The sequence below is a fragment of the Phallusia mammillata genome, chromosome 7 (genome assembly GCF_965637545.1).
Source record: "Phallusia mammillata chromosome 7, kaPhaMamm4.hap1.1, whole genome shotgun sequence".
Taxonomy (NCBI): Eukaryota; Metazoa; Chordata; class Ascidiacea; order Phlebobranchia; family Ascidiidae; genus Phallusia; species Phallusia mammillata.
Genome location: NC_137258.1, coordinates 20,994,762 through 21,014,015, shown reverse-complemented (window position 1 = coordinate 21,014,015; position 19,254 = coordinate 20,994,762). Strand labels below are relative to the sequence as shown.

The 19,254-nt window shown below is 37.3% G+C and overlaps 1 protein-coding gene and 1 pseudogene across 2 annotated transcripts; one reads left to right on the top strand and one right to left on the bottom strand.

The window, feature by feature from the left end:
* Window positions 1–1,246: 1,246 nt before the first annotated feature.
* LOC145239584 (uncharacterized) lies at window positions 1,247–11,104 on the bottom strand. The gene is made up of 7 exons (XM_080102947.1): window positions 10,729–11,104; window positions 10,162–10,328; window positions 8,784–8,963; window positions 6,090–6,284; window positions 4,532–4,800; window positions 3,780–3,992; window positions 1,247–3,049 (listed from the first exon to the last, which is right to left on the bottom strand). Exons 1-7 carry the CDS (start codon window positions 11,010–11,012, stop codon window positions 1,946–1,948), a joined length of 2,412 nt encoding a protein of 803 aa, XP_079959073.1. The 5' UTR covers window positions 11,013–11,104; the 3' UTR covers window positions 1,247–1,945.
* Window positions 11,105–17,442: 6,338 nt separating this feature from the next.
* On the top strand, window positions 17,443–18,908 carry LOC145237861 (uncharacterized; annotated as a pseudogene). The gene is made up of 3 exons (XR_013862047.1): window positions 17,443–17,736; window positions 17,802–17,856; window positions 18,062–18,908. The product of XR_013862047.1 is annotated as an uncharacterized LOC145237861 (transcript).
* The last annotated feature ends 346 nt before the right edge of the window (window positions 18,909–19,254 follow it).

The window sequence follows — 19,254 nt, the reverse complement described above, 5'->3', positions numbered from 1 at the left end:
TAATGTGTTTTTTTTTTCAAAAACAAAACTGTCATAGGGTTCTTAAAGTAAATACTTTCTGTAACGCGATTGTTACAACGTAAGCAATAAAATTCCTTCAGCTACTTTTGTTTTGTCCAATCAAACCCTTGTATTATTCTTCTGTTGGCATATTTCAAAAAATCAACTAACATCAAAACAGTGAGTCATTTTTAAAAACGTTACACGCGTAATACCGTAAAAATAAAACACTATTACTGTAAGCAAAGAGCCACTATTTCTTGACAAACAAAAACTCACGACATGCACAATGGCCAATGCTAACATAACTAACTGACAGATATCAACCAAAAAATGTCGGTGGCCCGCCCTTCGCACACATTTCACGGTAAAAACACTTCACTACGACCGCCCATGACAACACAGACAACCCGAGCGATTTTTTTGCTAATAAAGCCCCAAGCACCAGTCAGTCTGCTTAGTCAACCATGGTACCGCCAACATGTAATGACAATTAAATGTTAACTTAAACCCGTTTGCAAATGGCTCACAAGTAAGTAATGTAATTGAAATTTTGACATTACATTCCTTATTACGCCTTGATTAAAAGTTTGAAATCATTAGGTGTTGTATTATTGTTTACGTTTACTTTATATTGCAAGGGTATTGTGTAAGGGAAAGTCCGCTAATGGAAACTGAACACCAAACAGTTTGCAACATGTTGAGGTCATAAGATTGTCACGAGAACTACAAGATTGTGCAACTTAGCCAAATTAATTCATCTACTATAGTATCTATAGATGCTTCAATGATGTAGTTCTTCTTACCTTTAAAACTTTAAATAAGACCACAGCGTAATAGCGTTAGCAATGCTTTGCTGACATTAAACGTGTGCGATCGGATAAATTTGTTTCATCAAGTTTATCAACCAATATACATAAGTCTTAGATTTTAAACCAGCTTTAACTGGTGATTTTAAACTATGATGCAAATAGTTAATACCCAGTGCTCCTCAACTACTATTGTATGCATGGTATAGCCAGTGGTACTGTACGGTGGGACTCAAATTTTTTGTCAGCCGGTTCTATCACAAAAGTTATATTTTTCAGCCGGTTCTCTTACAAAAAGTCCATTGACAGTAACCAGTAATGCTAAACAGATCGTTGATCTCATAAAATCTAGTGAGACAGTTCTATAGAACCGGTGCGAACCGGCTGAATCCTACCAATGGATATAGCCTAACTTTAAAAACAAATGAGGTTTTGGGTCAAGTGTTTATTTGATAAAAATGCAGAAAAAAACAGCAACATTGACAGCGAAATTGAAGTATCTAAACACACACTAATAAATAAGAATTACCTACAAAGGAACTGGTAAGTTCAACTAGTGAGAAACCAAACGGACAAATTAGTTTTATTAAGCTTCGAAAAACAGTTGAAATTGGTCCACTTGGCTGTCTAGCTTTCTACTGGGTGGCAATTTTTCCCAATTTTAAAGTTTTCGAGCAATATGAACATTTGGTTCCAAGCTTGATTTTAAATGTAAAACCGTAGGAATTAATGTACCAGAAAATAGTCTGCTGTATGGTGTGGGGTTTTATACTTGCAAATTGAGCTGCAACAAAATGTATTTCAGTATAAAAGTAACTTTTGGGGGTTATATAATAGGCAGAACAACAGCAGTATTGTAAACCATGGTACTAATGTTTATTCTTTTTGTAGTTACTTTTTGACATAACAATATTTAAGTGCAACACGAGTGTTCATGTAAACAAGGCAATACTGTAGTTTTTGTTGAAAAACATAACCTAGAAATATTGCGCTGCGAAAAATCAATAAACAAAGATAGGTAGATGATATAGGTTGAGTTGTAGTTAAATAGTGTAAATTTGTCAGTTCAGAAACAAAATAAACAAATATATATTTTTACGCCGAAAAATGACAATGAATCCAGTAGCAGCAAATTCTCACATTCGTAAGTTTTCTGAAGATTCAACAATTCTTCTAAGATCATCAGGAAAAATACAAGGTAAGGACGGCCGTGGGGCATCATAGAAGTTGGCCTGGCATCTGGCGTCCAACAAACTGTCCTGTGAGCTGTCGATAGAGGGCCTCGGAGAGTCGTAATAGGATGCACCACTCCCTGTGCTGTCCTCGCCTGTTCTGCTTGAATTTTCGCTGGGTGGTTGTACAGTAAAGTTATTGGCCGCATCGGCTTGTCCTTGTGCAGCAACGCGCTCCAAATGTTCTCGAATTCTGGACAAGTCTTCGCCTGATGTGTACGCGGTTTGAATGAAAATGTCAGGAGCAGACGGTCGGGGCTGACGATACCTTCTCATAGCGCTGCCAGCTTGCGGAGGACGAAGACGGTCGCTTTGTTGCTTTTTCGCCGGGAATCGAGGTCGGTTTACCCGGCGTTGTTGATGTACGAGTTCAGGCATAGAAGTCGCTACAGATTTATCTATTCCCGGTCGAGGCACTTTCTGCTTTTTGATAAAATGCTTACGAACATCTTCTTGTGACACCGAATTCGCTTGCACATAGGAACGGTCTTCAGAAACCGGTGGGTTAAGGTTCTCCTCAGAAGTCAGCGAAAGGTATCCGTCTTTGTCAAGGGGCGGAAAGGCGAGAGTCGAATTCTGCGAATGCTTTTCAGTGTCCAAGTATTCCTCTGAGGGGAAGAGTGATATCGATGGCGCCCCCTGCTGTTGGAGTTCATTGCCGGATACGTATAGGGCCACTGGCGGATGAGTGATGTCACGTTTTCCGGAAGAGTAATCCGCTTCCGGTATTTCTTTCTCTTTTTCGATTTTTTGTTTCGTCACACACGCATACGAAACTGAGGGAATTTCTTCTTCATTGTCATGGATGGCTGCGTAATAATGGGGACTTCCCGGTTCGGGGGGTGGAAGAGGTGGACGGTCATTGTGGAATAAGGGCGTGATTGGGACCTCGTTGGGGGGGGTTGGCAAAGGACCCCTAACGCCCCCGTTAGGTTTGTTTTGTGGCTTGTTCTCGATTCCCAGGTATACCTCTTCAAGTTGACTAAGCCTTTGTCGCCGTTTTTCGGTCTGCAGAAAAGAACATGACATTTTGTTCAGAATTACAAATGATTTAGGTTTTGAATATTTTGTTGTTATATTTTGTAACAAATTTGCTCTTTTAAATGTGTACTGATGATGACAAGAGCGATTTTTGAAACGTCTGCACCTAAGATGTATTCTGTATACACATACTCTCTGCAGAAAAGAACACTGAAAACGGTGAGGTTACCCAATGTAGGGTTTTGCGTGAACAGGTGTTAATATCTAAAACCTGAAACCAAGGTACAGTACCCTCCAAAAACCAGTACCCAAAACAGCTTGGGTATATAAGCTATTGCTGCCAGGCATAGTATCAAGTTTAAAGAGCTCTTCTGGCCTGATGAAGACGACCTGTATAGGACGTCGAAACGTCGGAATAAAATCACATTTGCCAGAAGAGCTCTTTAAACTTGACAGCTTGGGTATAATGTACTTAAACTTTTGCGTGGAGTGTCTTAATAAATGCGTCCTATTTCAACATAGCTGTCATTTTTTTAAATGGATTTACCCAATCATTTTAGGTGTACAGTACGCAAGTTTTTTTATAGTATGGCAATTATGTTTTATATGATATGTGAATAGAGATCAAATTTCGGATGTTTAAAACTTCATATTGTTATGTTTTCCAGCATTGTTGACAAACCAGTAATCGAATTTTGGAAATAATCTTTGTACCAAACTTCATACTAAGACGTTAACGACCAGCTAAGGCCTATACCTCGGATGCATAGTTCGGTTTTGAATTCACTTCCTTCCCGAGAAGTCGATCGTGTGACGTAGGTGGTTGAAACGAGGCAGAGTTAACGCTGGTTCCGGTGCTGGCGTTGCTTTTAAGCACCTTTTCGTACATGACGTTGTCGATTGACCTCACACCGTCCGAGGATCCCAGGTCGTGTCTGTCCATGTATATTGGCGGAGAATCGTCGGACGGCTGTGAAAATAAACAAGTTATAGGATCAGAGTTGTTTAAGCGGACCTGAAATGGGGCCAAAACCGTACAATCCTAAACTTGGTAATCACGAGGCACAAATAAGGCCGAGTATAAAACCAGAGCCCAATCAAGCTTGTTTTATTCAAACGTAGGCCTAAACGCGGCTTAAACCCGTATCTGGCTTGACTTACAATTGTGGTTAAAATATACAAACATTATACAGCACAGTATAAAACTTGGTGTTAAGGCAGAATGATTTTAAGTGTTCTTCTTCTATATATCTATTTTCGACAATATATCTCATATTGGAGCAACCACTTTGAAAGAAAAGTGAACTCCTTACAGAAAATGCCCACTGTTTCGACCCATATAAGGTCCCATCATGCAGTGTAGCAGGTGACAAGACATAGGTCGTATTGGCTAGTGCAGATATCTAAAGGCACCCTAAAAGCCAAGTAAGCTCTTTGTTATGAAAAACACCGACGCTCTTGCCTTAAAGCGTATTTTAGCATATAACACTAACAGCAAGATATAATCACCTTAGTGGACATGCGACGTTGATGAATTCTCCGTTTCCGTAAAGCTATAAACCCAACAGCTACTGCTACAAGCACAACAGCGGCTGCGCAGCCCAATCCAATAGCCTCAAACATGCCACTGTTGTTATTATTTTCATCTATTCCGTCGTTGGTCTCGTCCTCAGAGTTTCGTGGCTTTACGATCGTACCAGACCTGTTGCCCGATGTTGTAGATTTTGGCAGTACAAGCGGCAATACCGTTGTCATTTTTGTTGTTGAAACTGGTACATCTAAAGAGTTTTGTTGTTATAGTGCGAAGTAGAATACATTTAAATACTTTAGCCACGTTTTTAAGCACGCCATTGTGGCAAATCGGTACTGATTCATAAAAACCTGAATTAATTGTTCTTGTTTTAACTTAAGGTCAAGATTTTTACTGATTAAGGTCGTAAAGGCAAACAGTGTATCACAATTTGAACCGTGCTGTCAATGGTGTTTAAAGAAAATGTAGTTGCGATTAACTATTCATAACCCGTACTGACCTTTCCTTTTACCCTAATATCGATTCAAATTAAATTAAGTACTGTTGCCTATTTCCAATTTGATCCTGCTGCAATAAGTAATACTTGCAAATGTAAAAACATTTTGCGTTTTTTTGTGGTTAAATCCCCTGATACACAAGTTATTAGATTTGGGCGTTGATTTATTGCATCTTCAGGGTTTAATAGTGTAATTTAGGTCGATAGGGCATTATAAGGTTGGTAGAACCACAGGTTTTTCCCGACAACTCTTCCGAGTCAAAAATGCAAATTACGTTTTCCTATCATCTGCCGTTGAAATAAATTTTGATATCGCCTGGTAAAAAGTATTTCACAAATAGTGACTGTTTAGAATCAATTGGCACAATTGCAACAAATAGATTTATAAAATGTTTGGCCAAATACCAGGCGGAAGACAATGCCTTCACTATAAATTCTAACTTTTTCATGATTTTTTACAGTGTTAACTATTGATGTAAAAGTTCTGCACTTTAGGCATCTTTATAGTGGCAACAGCAGAAGTCTTCAAATACTTTTTCTTTCTTTACGAAATTTACCCCCCTGATATTTTTCACAAACTGATTCAGCAAAAGTTTTAGACAAAAAAATTTGTTAATTATCAAGTTTACAGTGTGCTACGTTAGTGGCAGTATACAAAAAAAATACAACTGTTAACTTTAATTTTTGTCCCACGTGAATTTAACAGTTATTCTTTTATTTATGCTTGACTGCGTTTCATGCATGACTGACGTCCATTGATGTTTACTTTGAACGTGTTTATATGTCAACTATTGTGTGTATGCTCTGCAATTTTGTTTACCATTCTATTTGAATAAGCAATAAAATAAGTATTCATCGCAGCAAAAGTTAACATTGTACAGCATTTATATTTTTGGTAGTTAAGCTTCCTTATTTTCACCCATAAGGTTGGTCTAATTTTCTCCATGAAGATTAAACTGTGTTGCGATTATCATGATAATTTGCGAAAATTTAGTCACATGCAAAATCGTTTTCGCAAATTTTGTGGCGGCGACCGTTACCTGTAGTTCGAAGGTATTTGTCGATCTCTTGAAAAGGAGATGAATAGTAAAGCATTGAGAACTTTGCATTTTTGAAGGTGATCTTGATGGACTGCAATTTTGATAACACCCAGTATGCCGATTTCAAGGTGCCATCGCTTTTGTTGCAAAGTATATTCAATCCGTCAGGTAAAATGCTTACTCCAGTGATTGAATCTGTGAAAGTAATAAAATGTTTGAAGTGTCTATGGTATGTATAACCAGAACCTAGTATTTGAGAAGGGGTTCTCTTTCATACAATAACTGTCCTTCAAGCAGGGTCACCAGCAATTCGGTATAAATAAATAAAAACCAAGAAAAGCTATATAAGCGCCCCCAAACTCGATTTTCTTCAAAAAGCACAAATTAGGCCGAAATTGCTGCACAAATGAGACCATGTGTTAAGTCTGGCCCGAATCAAGCCCGTTTTTGTTTTATTTAGGGCTGGGGTGTTGTGGAAAAACAAGTGTCAAAAATACAATTGCCAGAAGAGCTCTATAAAGTTGATATTTTGCCTGGCAGCAACAGCTTAAATATGCGTCATAGCTAGTTTTAAAATCTTAATTTAAGAAAAACGGGATACACAACCTTATGCACGCCGCAAAAACAAGTAATTTCAGTGCTTGATTTGTGGTTTTTTAAAAAAATCTGTGAGGTGTGCAACTCCATAACGTTTCTTTCATGTCATATAGTCGCAGATTACAGTTTAAAGTCTAATCTAAACCATGCCTTTACATTTATTGCACGCTATTGCATCAACTTACATGAGAATCTGGCAAAAAATGGGACTTTTCCTTGTGGTGGAATTTGCGCTTGCGCGTTGTTTTCAATGGGCGGTGGGTTGATCAGAGCGACTCATACCTTTTTCAGTGATGCTTTTATGGCGTCACAAAGCGCTGTGTGACGCGGCGTCATCATTGACAGGTGACCACGCAGTATTTAGTCGGGTGAGCAAACGGTCGTAAATATTTGTGACAAAATTCGTTCTGGGTTACATCATGGTTTTATATAGCTGAACGAATGTGAACTCATTGATCGTTGTGTACTTAAATAAACCGTTATTTCCAAACGTATCTAATTTAATGACGAAAATAACGGGACAAATAGACGTAAAAAGCGACATGCTTTGTCGTTCAAACGTCTTTTTACGTCTATTTGGGCCGGTATTTTCTTATTTAACTTATGAACTAATCCGTTTATAGCGTTTCTAAATTTGTTTGGCAATATACCTTGTTTAAAAAACCTGACAGTTATGTTTTGTATTTTTACCGCTATTTATAGTTTTAAAGGCTATTAACGGCTTTGGACGGACAAAAATATATCCATATAGTCTTACTTTGCGATTTCAGGAAGCCCAAAACCACTGACGTTGCAAAACAGCGCGTTTGCAAAAATAACAACAACAATATTTGCATATCAGTTTACCACATATTGGACTCAACCGAAAAAAATTACGTTCGTGCATACAAGATCTATGACGTATCACCTATAGACTCAATAGACAACACATGCGAGGTCAACAAGTCCTTCAAAGACATTCCAAACGCTGAACATGAGTCTGTTTGATTGTTTGTCACCTTATGTTGAAATTGCAATGTGCCAATGCATCGAATTATGACGCCACAATGAGCTGTCTTCCGGTCATTGGGTTAGTAACCGCGGCTGTGGTGACTTCCGGCCGCTTATTTTCGAGGCCTGTGCACGAGCTGGGCATAAGACCTTTGTTTTATATCAGAACTGTTGTGTGCGCAACAATGTATTTTTACACACCACTACCTATATTCGTTGGTATCAAGCAATTGTTGTAACTTTAGTGATTTACTTTTGTCACCTGCTACGGTACAAACATATCCTCATATTAAAGTACCGAGGTTGTGAACCAAGTGTACATAATTATTCTTCAAATGGTAAAATTTACACGTCCTAGGGGACATATAAATAAAGAATATGTTTTGATTCGATTTAACACAAATAATTTACTCGATTTGATATGTATATACACTGCTTTCACAATGCCACCCCGATAACATAATTTCAATACGATTATTAACAGGAAACTTATCAAGACGTTTTTCTGACTGTTTTGAAGACAAGAAAAACATACGAAGCAAGTTTTTTAAAAGTGCCTTAAGATATAAAAAAAACACGCACACATTGAAAACCGAAAATTTCAGTTCTTTAAATTTAGCTGTTGCTGCTAGGTATAATGTATGAATAAGTAGCGGTAGAAAACTGCCAAAAGAACAATAAGAGTTTGTAATTTAAACCAGTTTCGAAACAAAAACCGTGTTTATATCAAGAACACATCATCGGCCTGTACAAAAACCTTTTATAACACGTATTCATAGCAAGTTTCGTTTAGCTCCGGGATCGTTAAGTTTGCGTATGACTCACGTCTTCATCGAAATACACAAAGAAATCTCATACCACGGTACCTGTTTTTGTAAATAAAAACACAACCAACTGGGTTTGGCTTTACCTAAAGATTGAATTTCGCACTTCTTCGTTACGGTAAATCATTCCTTTCTTAAACGAAACCCACATTTCCAAACACCTAATTTTGTGCCTTTTTCTTATTTTACATTATTATTTTTCATTTTGGCCTGATGCGTCCTTTGAATTTCGCATAGGTGGGGCTCTACATAGTGGAAAAGAAAAAAAAACCTTTCTACACACCTTCGACTTTAATGTAGCCCGTCTTGCATTTTCGGTTCTTGCCAAATTTTACTTTGATGTCGATTAATTGAATCACTATCCCATCCTTGGCTGTTTCTAATTTCAACGATTGTTGTTGAGAATTCCTTTTTACGGCGATCACTCGATTTTCTGGAGTTGCTCGCCTCGTCCCTTCAATCCCTATGATAACAAGAGATAACAGTATCATATAGAAGTATAGCTTAGATGTATTGGAAAATCGAGTCATAAATATTAGACATAAATAGGGCTGTTTGTGTGTAGCTAAGTTAGAGGCCGGTTTTGAAATGGTTTAAGATCGTGGAATCAAAAATTCATTTCTAATATACAGCCATAGCTTCTAGAACAGCGCTTCCCAACCGGTGGGCCGCGGCCCACTGGTGGTCCGCGACGTTCTTTCTGGTGGGCCGCGAAGCTTTTCAAACTGCTACCATACCAATATAGAGGTTAAAAAAAGTTACACAGTTTGTGTGAACGTACTTTCAAATTCAACCATTTTCCTCAAAAATATGATACTACTCACTATGAAAGCCGCATGGCGCATAAGATTTTACGTAAACAAAGCTTTATTACACAAACAAACTGCGATTGTAGCGTCACAACAGTACTTGAACTACTTGTAAAATCTTGATGCTGGAACTGTCTTTGTTGACTTTATTTGGTCTTTGCGTAGCTACAAAATGGATAGTTTTTTTTATTGTGGTTTTCTCGCAATATTATACGGTGGTCCGCCAAAAAAAAACAAAATTTTTGAGTGGGCCGCGAGCTGGAAAAGGTTGGGAAGCACTGTTATAGAACATTGAAAACACCAGGCAAATATGAGACATGAAACCATGATCACATGTGCATTACTCATTACAGCGAAGTTTTCAAAGGGCTAATAAAGAAGAATAACCTATTTACAACGCTTTCAATAGGCCTGGCGTATTATGACTTATATATCAGTGTGCCGTGGTCGCTGGTCCACATAGATGCTTAAGGACTAATCTCAGTTATGATTTTATGTTCATCTTAACCGTTTACCAGTAGTTTACTATGATTTATGTATCAGTGTGCTGTGAGCGCTGGTCTACAACTCTACATAGATGCTTCTGGACTAATCCCAGTTATGAATATATGTTTGTCTTAACCATTTACCAATATAGTTTTAGCAAAAACGGCATTGCCAACACAATTCTGCCAGAAAGGTCACCACAAATTTGCCTTTAAAGCTTATACCAATACAAAGCCTTTAACCTGGTTTAGATACACAAATTCCAAATCCAGCTAAGCAACACACTCTTATCAAAGTTCAGTTCCAGTATATTAAAAGGTTAAAAAGCAGTAAACTTTTGACAATATTTGCATTCGTTTTACTTACAGGCGTTGACGCGTAATTTAAACTTGTCTCCAACCGTTGGATTACAGTGGAACACTTCAATGCGATTTGTTGAAACGTAACTTCTTGTGTCGTGTTGATCAGGGCATATCCGGACGTCGTAATTTGTAGTTTGGTCCATGTAAGTTCGAATAAGCAGAGTTGAACTACTGCAAATTGAATATTATCTGGTAAAATATGCTGCAGTTCGAATTTTCTTAATAATGGTATGATTTGTTTTACAAAATGGTTCTCTAATTATTCTTAATACCAGAGGATTGAGAATGGCAATTTCTGATCTAAAAACACGTTTTACAGACTTAATTTACGTTGATAACGTCGTTTAAACATTTAACGGCATATGTGATGTATAGTAGTTTCATGTGTGAAAAAAACTATACGCTTTACGTTGCAGAAATGCTTGAGAATTTGACACATCGTTGTGCTACACGTCAAAACAAGCTTATGGGTAAATAGAAAAATATTTGTTTTTTAATCCACCTAAAAAAATGGCTTTAATAAACCGATTTTTTACATCCAAAGTAATCGCTAAGTCCATTGAAGACTTACTTTTTGTAATAAGGCGAAACAGAGCTACACTTGGGTCCAAGGAGTTTGGTGTTGACATCATCGATAGCAATACTTAAGTTTGATCCAATTGTTTCTATCACCCATTTACAAGGTTCTGCTGGAAATCTCGCTAATCCGATCACTGTCGTTGAGTTGAAAGGGTGAATTCTGTAGCGAAATGTCTTAAAGTTTGTTGTTCCGTCTCCACATACATCCGGATTGGGGTTGAGAGCTGAACAGGCACTGAGTAATCCAATGAGTGAAACGAATTTTCGCAAAATCATTTTTTCTGTGTGTGTAACGGACAACGGTTATAAGTTATGTCTAGTACATTTGTTTCATTTCCTAATTAATCTGCAACGCAACACTTCGTAAGGAAATCTAAAACATAAAAAACACTACTTTTAAGAAAATAAAAACTTTAAGATTAAAATCATCCTATACATCTAACAAGCTACTATACTGTATTGTCAAAAAGAACAACCACTTTTGATCAAAAATAACCAAAAACGCTCATCAATGTTTACAGAGTGTAAACACACTGAAACACCTTTTAATTAGCAAGCACGTATTGTCAAATCCGAGCGACCTTTATAAAGAGCGAAGGAAAAATAAACTTTGCACCATAGCGATTGCAACTGGGTCTGTACATCCGAAAAATCCCTTATGAACACAAGGGTAGGGGCTCGTGATCACTAGCTCTTAACGTCAGACTGACAGCTGCTGCGTTAACCGGATATTACCGATTGATACGCACATCTGCATAACGGAAGTGATGAAGAAAAAGCGCCATCGGTACTAAAGCATTGAGGAGATTTTTTCGTTTGCAAAAAAACGCTTATGTGTTACAACGTGTGGGGGTGAAACAAGGGTCACAAAAATTTCTAAGAAACTTATCAGAATGAATAGAAAAGAGTGGTTCGCAAAATTGTATGCTATTACCGATTGCTTTGACTAGCTCCAAGCATTTTCAATAATTTTGTCCATACTGAAAAAAAAATAGTCTACGTAAATTAACAGAATTATGATATTTTTTGTATTGCATCATCAACGCAAAAACGGAACAATTTTTTTGTCATATTTTGGGCTTAACCTATAAAAAAGGGGTCGTTTTAGGAAACTGGCCGCATTTAAACTCCTTATAATCAATCAATGGCGTTTAAATACTGTTAGCAACAAGGATTAACTACAACTTTTAGGGGTCAATAAATTCATAAATTTAACCTCAAGAGTCGCAGGAAGAGGTCTATTAATGGAAATTACGTTACAAAAACATTGCGTGTTACATGGGGTTAAAAAGTCATTGCAAGACAAGCGTCACAAAAACTATTCATCAAAGTTATTTAACCCTTGATTTATAATCACGTGTAATTTACTACTTTCTCACTTCATATCATGATTAGCTTTACAATATTTTTGAATACCTAACTGCATGGCCCTGTGTGGCATTAAAAGTCACCAATATCAGAAAGTATGGTTTTTTTAACTGACCAAGTGCTAATTTTTGCAGTTTAGTAATATGAAATGTATTAAGACCGAGAACTGTTTTTATAAAATGTTTTTATGTATTTATGGTGCTAAATAAAAAACCTACTGCTGAAAAAATGTTGTACACAACAAACACACGCACTCAAGTTCACATAAACAAACAAACGCAATGTCATTGTTACGTCACCATGACAATGGAACTTCTGAGGAAGACAGTACACTTCTACGTATTAGCAAACCGACCGACCGGAACTTAGTTCGAGCGTCAAGCATTCTTGAAACGGAAGTGATTCAAGGCACCCTAAATGCTGCAGTCATATACTACGTGATTGCTTCGAAAAATTGTTGTTGAAAATCTTTGTGTATCACCCAACTTTACAGTATCGATAAAACATACATGATTTTATGGGTCGCTATAGTGACCATTTACCGGTGTTCACCAAAGCTGCAAAATGAAGGTGACAAAACAGCTAAGATTTACTTGTTTCTAAGATTGACTGTGTAAGAACTGCTGTACTATTCCTTAGTTTCTCAAGACAAAGGGATACATTCCTAATGCAACTAATTTACGTGGGAAACCAAACACTGTTTTTGAATCTGCTACCTATAGGAACAGCTTTAAAATAATAATGACAATAATTGAAGAAAATGCTAACAACCCAGTTCGACAAGAAAAACTATTCACTGTTGGGTGTTTTTTTTAGGATTTATGAATATTACTTTCAATCTTACTCAAAAACCGCAAATTTTACCTCATTAGTCATTACATTTGCAAGTTTTCTTTTTACATACACTCTCCTTGTTTCTGATACAAAACAAAAAATACCCTTTCTTTTACCTTGATGAAAATCATGATTGCATTTAGGAGACTTTAAGAGGCAAACAATATATTTATCTCGACCTAGAGGCCAGATCTAGGCCTTATATACTAGCTGGTCAGCACCTACACAAAATCTGTACGATTGCAAAACGTGCCCGCTGACAGGTGAAACGATGCGTCAGTGACTTAACAAACAGGGACATTATGACACGACAAATGGATCACAGGAGCTCGAACTGACTGGTGCTACAAAACAAATTATGACGTGTATTCATATTACTGAATCAGTGCGCCTCTAGCACTTAATGCTTAAAAAATTCATTGAAATGTTTGTTGCTGCTATGAAGACATTGTTTTTTTGCTGTATGTAAGCACTAAGCTATACTTTGACTAGCTGAACCTAAAAATATTAGCAGCTTCTACTATAGGCTATCTTTCAATTGATAAATTTTGCACTATTTAGCCTTACCACTACATACGGAGGTTGACAAAATCCATTCAGGTATATACCGTATTTGCTCGATTGTAAGCCGCCCTCGTTTATAAGCCGCCCTCGATTGTAAGCCGCATGTTGAGGTGTTAAAAAAATAATGTAAGCCGCCCTCGATTGTAAGCCGCATGTTGAGGTGTTAAAAAAATAATGTAAGCCGCCCTCGATTGTAAGCCGGACGCTGGAAATTTAGATACGATTGTTTACTAATACATCTTTCTGTAGTTATATGGTATGACTATTTGCCCATATCTGTTAGTTACGTTGATAACTGTACCCAACAGAACGTATATCGACGTATAATCTGTACATGTATACATGTGTTGAACCCAAAATACGTTAAAAATTTGAAGTGTAGAAATTATATCGGTATAAAATAAAAATGTAAGCCGCCCTCGATTGTAAGCCGCCCTCGATTATAAGCCGCACAAACGGCAGCTAAAAAACAATACAAGCCGCGGCTTACAATCGAGCAAATACGGTACAGAAACTTTCACTCGAAACCCCTTAAATGACTCAGGTTTTGGTTTTCGTTAACCTTGGATTAAACCATATGGTAAGTAAGCAATGATTAAACAAAGACCACGGGATTTAAGAATAGTTAAGCAGTTAATGTCCCAGTCTTTTTACGCAACATATGTGGACGAAACATGTTTTTGCCGTAGTTTGCCCGTCAAATTGTCGCACAATCACAAATTCCACAATAATACAGCGTAATTCTTTACTGTTAAAAATTGTTTCGAAAACCAGTTCCGCCACAAGGAAGCTTTGTTACGTCACAACTGTTCAGAACAAATCGATTGTCGGTGCTACAGGATGTTGTTGGTAGACCTATTGACTGGGTGCCTCCTAGGAAATCCAAAAGTGCCTAATTTTCGATAGGTGGCGTAAAGAGCTGAATTATTTATTTAGCGGCTATAAATGGGTTGGGTTGGGAAATATTTACATAATTTTTTTACATTAATAATTAATTTTTTGGGTTAGTTTTATTGAATTTTAAGTGCTAATACCTTACCCCGACCCTAATAGCCCTAACCGTTATCATTTTTTGAGATATACCGTTTAAAAAATTAAGCACTTTTGGATCTCCTAGGAGGCACCCAGTCAATAGGTCTACCGATGTTGTTGACGTCAAGCTGCACACGTTTTACACTTTAATTTTAACGTAGCCATGAGGTGTTTGCCATAGGGGCATGATTGTTAGCCAGCACCAAAATAAACAGCAGCAAAAGATATGTGCTAGTTTTAGTCCATACATCTACGATCTACGCTTTGTAAGCAATGAGATTTGGGGTTTTACTTTAAATGGGGCGACAAACTATAAAAGGCTAAAACCTAAAAAAAGTTTTTGACTGGCATTTTTTAAGACGAATGGCAAAAGGATTCCGCGTTATTTAAAGTCAGTAACTTGAATGCAGACCAAGACGGTATATGATATCAAATTAGCCTTAATTGTTGCTTCTCACAGCTACACCAGAGTAGATTTGTTGTATCGTTCACTCAAATGACAAGTCATTGAACAAACTGACTGTTTAAAATCCATTCTTATCGCATCCAAAGCATCAAACTAAGCAAGTGTTCAATGCTCTATAGCTTAAAGAGGTAGAATAAATCTGGACACTTATGCCCGCAGTAAATTGCGGGGACGACTGCCCGAAAAGTTTTGTGTGTTAAAGAAAAGTTGAAGAACTAGTTGACACAAGTAAGGTTTATATAGGAGTTTTCATGACAAATTTCAAAATAAAAGAATTGTAAAGAGCAATATAGGTTGCGCCTTGGTATACAAACTGCAATTATGCGCGGACTTACACAGCACAAGGCCAAGTACAAAATTGTTTTTAAAAGGCATTTTTGAGTTAAACATTAGGTCAGACGTTGTCTTTGTCACATTTTAGGTAAACGAGTCTTACAAACGGGCCTGAAACTGGAGCCCGAAAGTACAAACCCAAGAACCGACCAAAACCGAATTGTTTTTGAGAAGCCCGTTTAGGCCCGAAAGTTTCAGTAACAGACCTATGCAATAAAGCCTCAGGAAAAAAACAAGACAACAAACACAATAGACAATAATATAAAATTGGTCTTGAACAAGACATTTTAGGGCTGTTGGGCATTAGGTCAGATCCAGCAGCTATAGCCATCACATTTTTTCGGTTTTCGTTTTGGAATTGTTTTTTGCAGAAATATTTCAGTTTTAAACCGGATTAGGCCGATTTGGGCCTCCTATCGAATCTCCAATCACTTAAACAGGAATCGAAAGTCTAAGGTTTTGACACGATTTTTAAAAAAAAAAACGTAAATCTACATGGCCTTTCCGGGTTTTTTTTTCAGGTCAAAAAACCGAAGACAAAAACGGTTTTGAGTGGGGTTATGCCGGAATATTCCAGTTTCCAACTGGTTTTAGCCAGTTTCTGCCTCCTGCCAAACATATTTGCCAAATTTTCGGGTCAAAAATTATTCAGAAACTGCCTAATCATATAAACTGCTACTCTCACGAAAACCTATACGCACCCATCAACCTTTGTGCAGCTGAATTTTTGTACCCATAACATCTTTATAGTTCTCATGCTCCTATACTGAATAACTTAATGCCGCCCTCTAGCCAATTAAGATTCTTTCTTTTTCGGACGACAACGGGCGACAAACGAAGTATTTAACAAAATACACGGCCGCCATTACAAATATATAGCTCAACATAGGCTACTTGTTTACAGTCGCATAAACTCGTTTGTGCTATGCTTTTGTCAATAATAGGCTATTGCTTGAATATAAAAACCAAAATGGATTGCTTTGTACTTTTAAGCATTATGATTTTTGAAGCCAGGTTTTAAATTATGATAGGCTACCTATTACAACTTATAACGGTTATAGACGCTACAGTGGTGAAAATGATTCGCCAAGAAACGGCAGCAAGAAGTCCATGATGTACAGGGCAAAGACAGTTGGCCAGCAGAGAGAAGAGATACAGAGCAAATTTACGCCAGCTGACGTAATCTTTATGTTTTCGACACGACTAGACAATTCCTCGTTGCTTCAAATTGGACTTTGACCCGTGGTTCCAAACCTTAAAAACGTGCATTTAAAAGTGGTTGGTTTGACGCGAACTATGCCACAAAGCTTGGTTCGTGACAAGACAATTTAAAACAGTTTTAGTTGGCAAAAAGACCACATGGTTCTAAGAAATAATTGTTTTGTGCCAGTATGCAACAGATAAATGGACACACTTGTTTTAGGCGAGGGTAAAAGTAGGGTGGTCTGTTAAATAAAGTGAGTTTAGTTGCAGTGTTAACCGCTTTAGGGTGTGGAAAACGGCTTGTTTAAATCAAAAAGCTAGACCAGGCTCTACTCGAGAATAAACTAAACGTGCGGACTACTACTACTACACGTTCGGAAAATGAAATAGCAATCGTATTTTTCTGGGAAACCCAACGCCAACGTCGTCCTTTCGACACGAGGATCATCCCTGTTACGCAACGATCAAACATCACGTGACAAACTGTGACACGGGCTGATCACGCCGCCGACGCGTGTTCTTTTATTTCAAGTCCCGGCATCATGCTTTCTTTGTTACGGCCTGAAAAAAGTCCTGAAGGAAAGATTTTGAGTTTAGACTTAAGCGCCCGACTGTATAGCTTTGCGTACTCGAAACTGTTTTGCAGGCCAGACAACATTGCAACAGAACGAAAGGTGTCTGTTGCGCAATATCCGCATGCCCGCTAGCTACTTTGCAGTCAGCTGTTATTGATTGAATTTGAAATACGAGCAGCCAGGGCCGGTTCGAGTTAAGTGCCTCTATATTCGTAACGAGTGCTGTGTGTTTAGGGTGGCGTTGCCATAATTAGCTGCTGTTGAAGTGAAGTGGAATATTCTAATATGTACGTTCAAATTGAGCATACTAAGGTCTAAGTACGCAGTTAACAATGTAGCTACGTTTCAAGATGTGACTTTCAGTACAGAATTGTATAACCATGTAGTAGTTAGGCACAAAAGGCGTTTGCAATGTCTCCAATGGGCTAATCTTACTTGGCATTTATGTTTTCAGAGCTGTAATCTTTGTTACCTGTTCTCTGTGTGCAAATTGACTTTGTGAACATGTCTAGTGTTCCAAGCATAACAGCGTTTGTTGCCACCCAAGCCTGTCAATGTAATTCTGATCACATAGAAACCAACACCAAATGTCCTAAAGACACCAAAGTTTCATCTTCAGAAACTGGTAATTTCATGCTGTAGAACAATAGACTTTAAGTTTATGGTGTAAATCTCATTTATCATTTTCAGATAAGTCATGGCTGTCCACAATGTTCAACAAGTTTGTGCTGGTTGGACATGATGGGTAAGTTACGAACAGTTTTATATTTTCATAATGCCAATGTTTAAAATGATAAAATGTTTGATAAAATATCTTGGAAATTTTTAGACGCAAAACATAGGCGGTTGAAGATCCACAAAATTTGTGTTTGAAAAATATGTAAAGAAAATTAACTGTAAATAGAGCACACAGAAATTTGTCATTGTAAAGTAATGATTTGTTTTAATAGGGTCATGACAACAGAGGTTAAGCAACATCAAGACCTGGAACCCCGAAAACCACAAAAAACTAATTCCGAAACTCAGGACTATGACATTTTATCTCGAGTGCGCCACCTTTCAGATGCAAGTTCTGATGGGTCAATGTCGCCTATCCCACCTTTGACCCCAAGTAGCAACCCAAAAATTTCATCTGTGCCTGAACGGTAACAATCATGGTGTCCGGGAGCAAGTACATTTATTTTTAAAAGACGTATTTCCTAAAAGTTCTGGTGGCCTGCTTACATGCAGTAAACTATAAAAACAAAAGAGCTGTGTGATTGTGTATGTGTGTGTACATTGGTTTCGGGTTTTGTGGGAGATTTCATGGTCAAAAACCTATAAAAAGTGGGCATTATATTTTATAAATTGCATCCTCACTATTGTAAACAAAACTTTTTTTAGAACAAATTATCACATTTTTAACACTTGGTTTAACCTGCAAGCTTTTAAAGTTTATTTACCTTCGTACAATTTTTATTTCACAAACTCTGTCCCATAATCAAAACAATGTGGTTATCAAGCAAACTTAAAAGCAAAAACAGGAAAATTTCGTATTTAACTTTTTGCAACTTAAAGTTACATCCTAATGATATTACTTTGTGGATGTTGGTTATCCAACAAACACCTCAAATAAGTTGCCACTATACCAGCTGTTAACTGGTTAAAAGGTGCTCATCTTGTTTTTGTTTAGTGTTAGCTATAAATGGAAGCGCTGTGATGTTTGTATATTTGTATTGCTGTGTTGTTATTTCCTTTCCCTGCTTACTCATGCCCCAGTGCAGAGCTGTTGAAAATGTCAATAAACTGTCCAACTTACTGTAATGTGTATTTTGTCATTCATTGGCTTACTTCATCTAGGAATCAAATCAGTAACTGTTTAAAAAATGATTTTGTATAAATACAAGATCATATGGTAATAAGTGCTTTTTAACACATATATCTAATTACCTAATAAAAAAGCCTTCATAAAATGCTTTCCAAGAGCTCAAGTCTAATGCAATAAAAAGGTTTTGGTTTCATTTGTATGGCCAAAATAATGGGTCAGCACATTCAGATTGGACAGACATTCACAGATGCATTTTATCCACTTAATACTACAATATTTATGGGTCCCCTTCCCTGAAGGGGACACATATTGTTTTTGTCCGTATTTTTTTTTTCT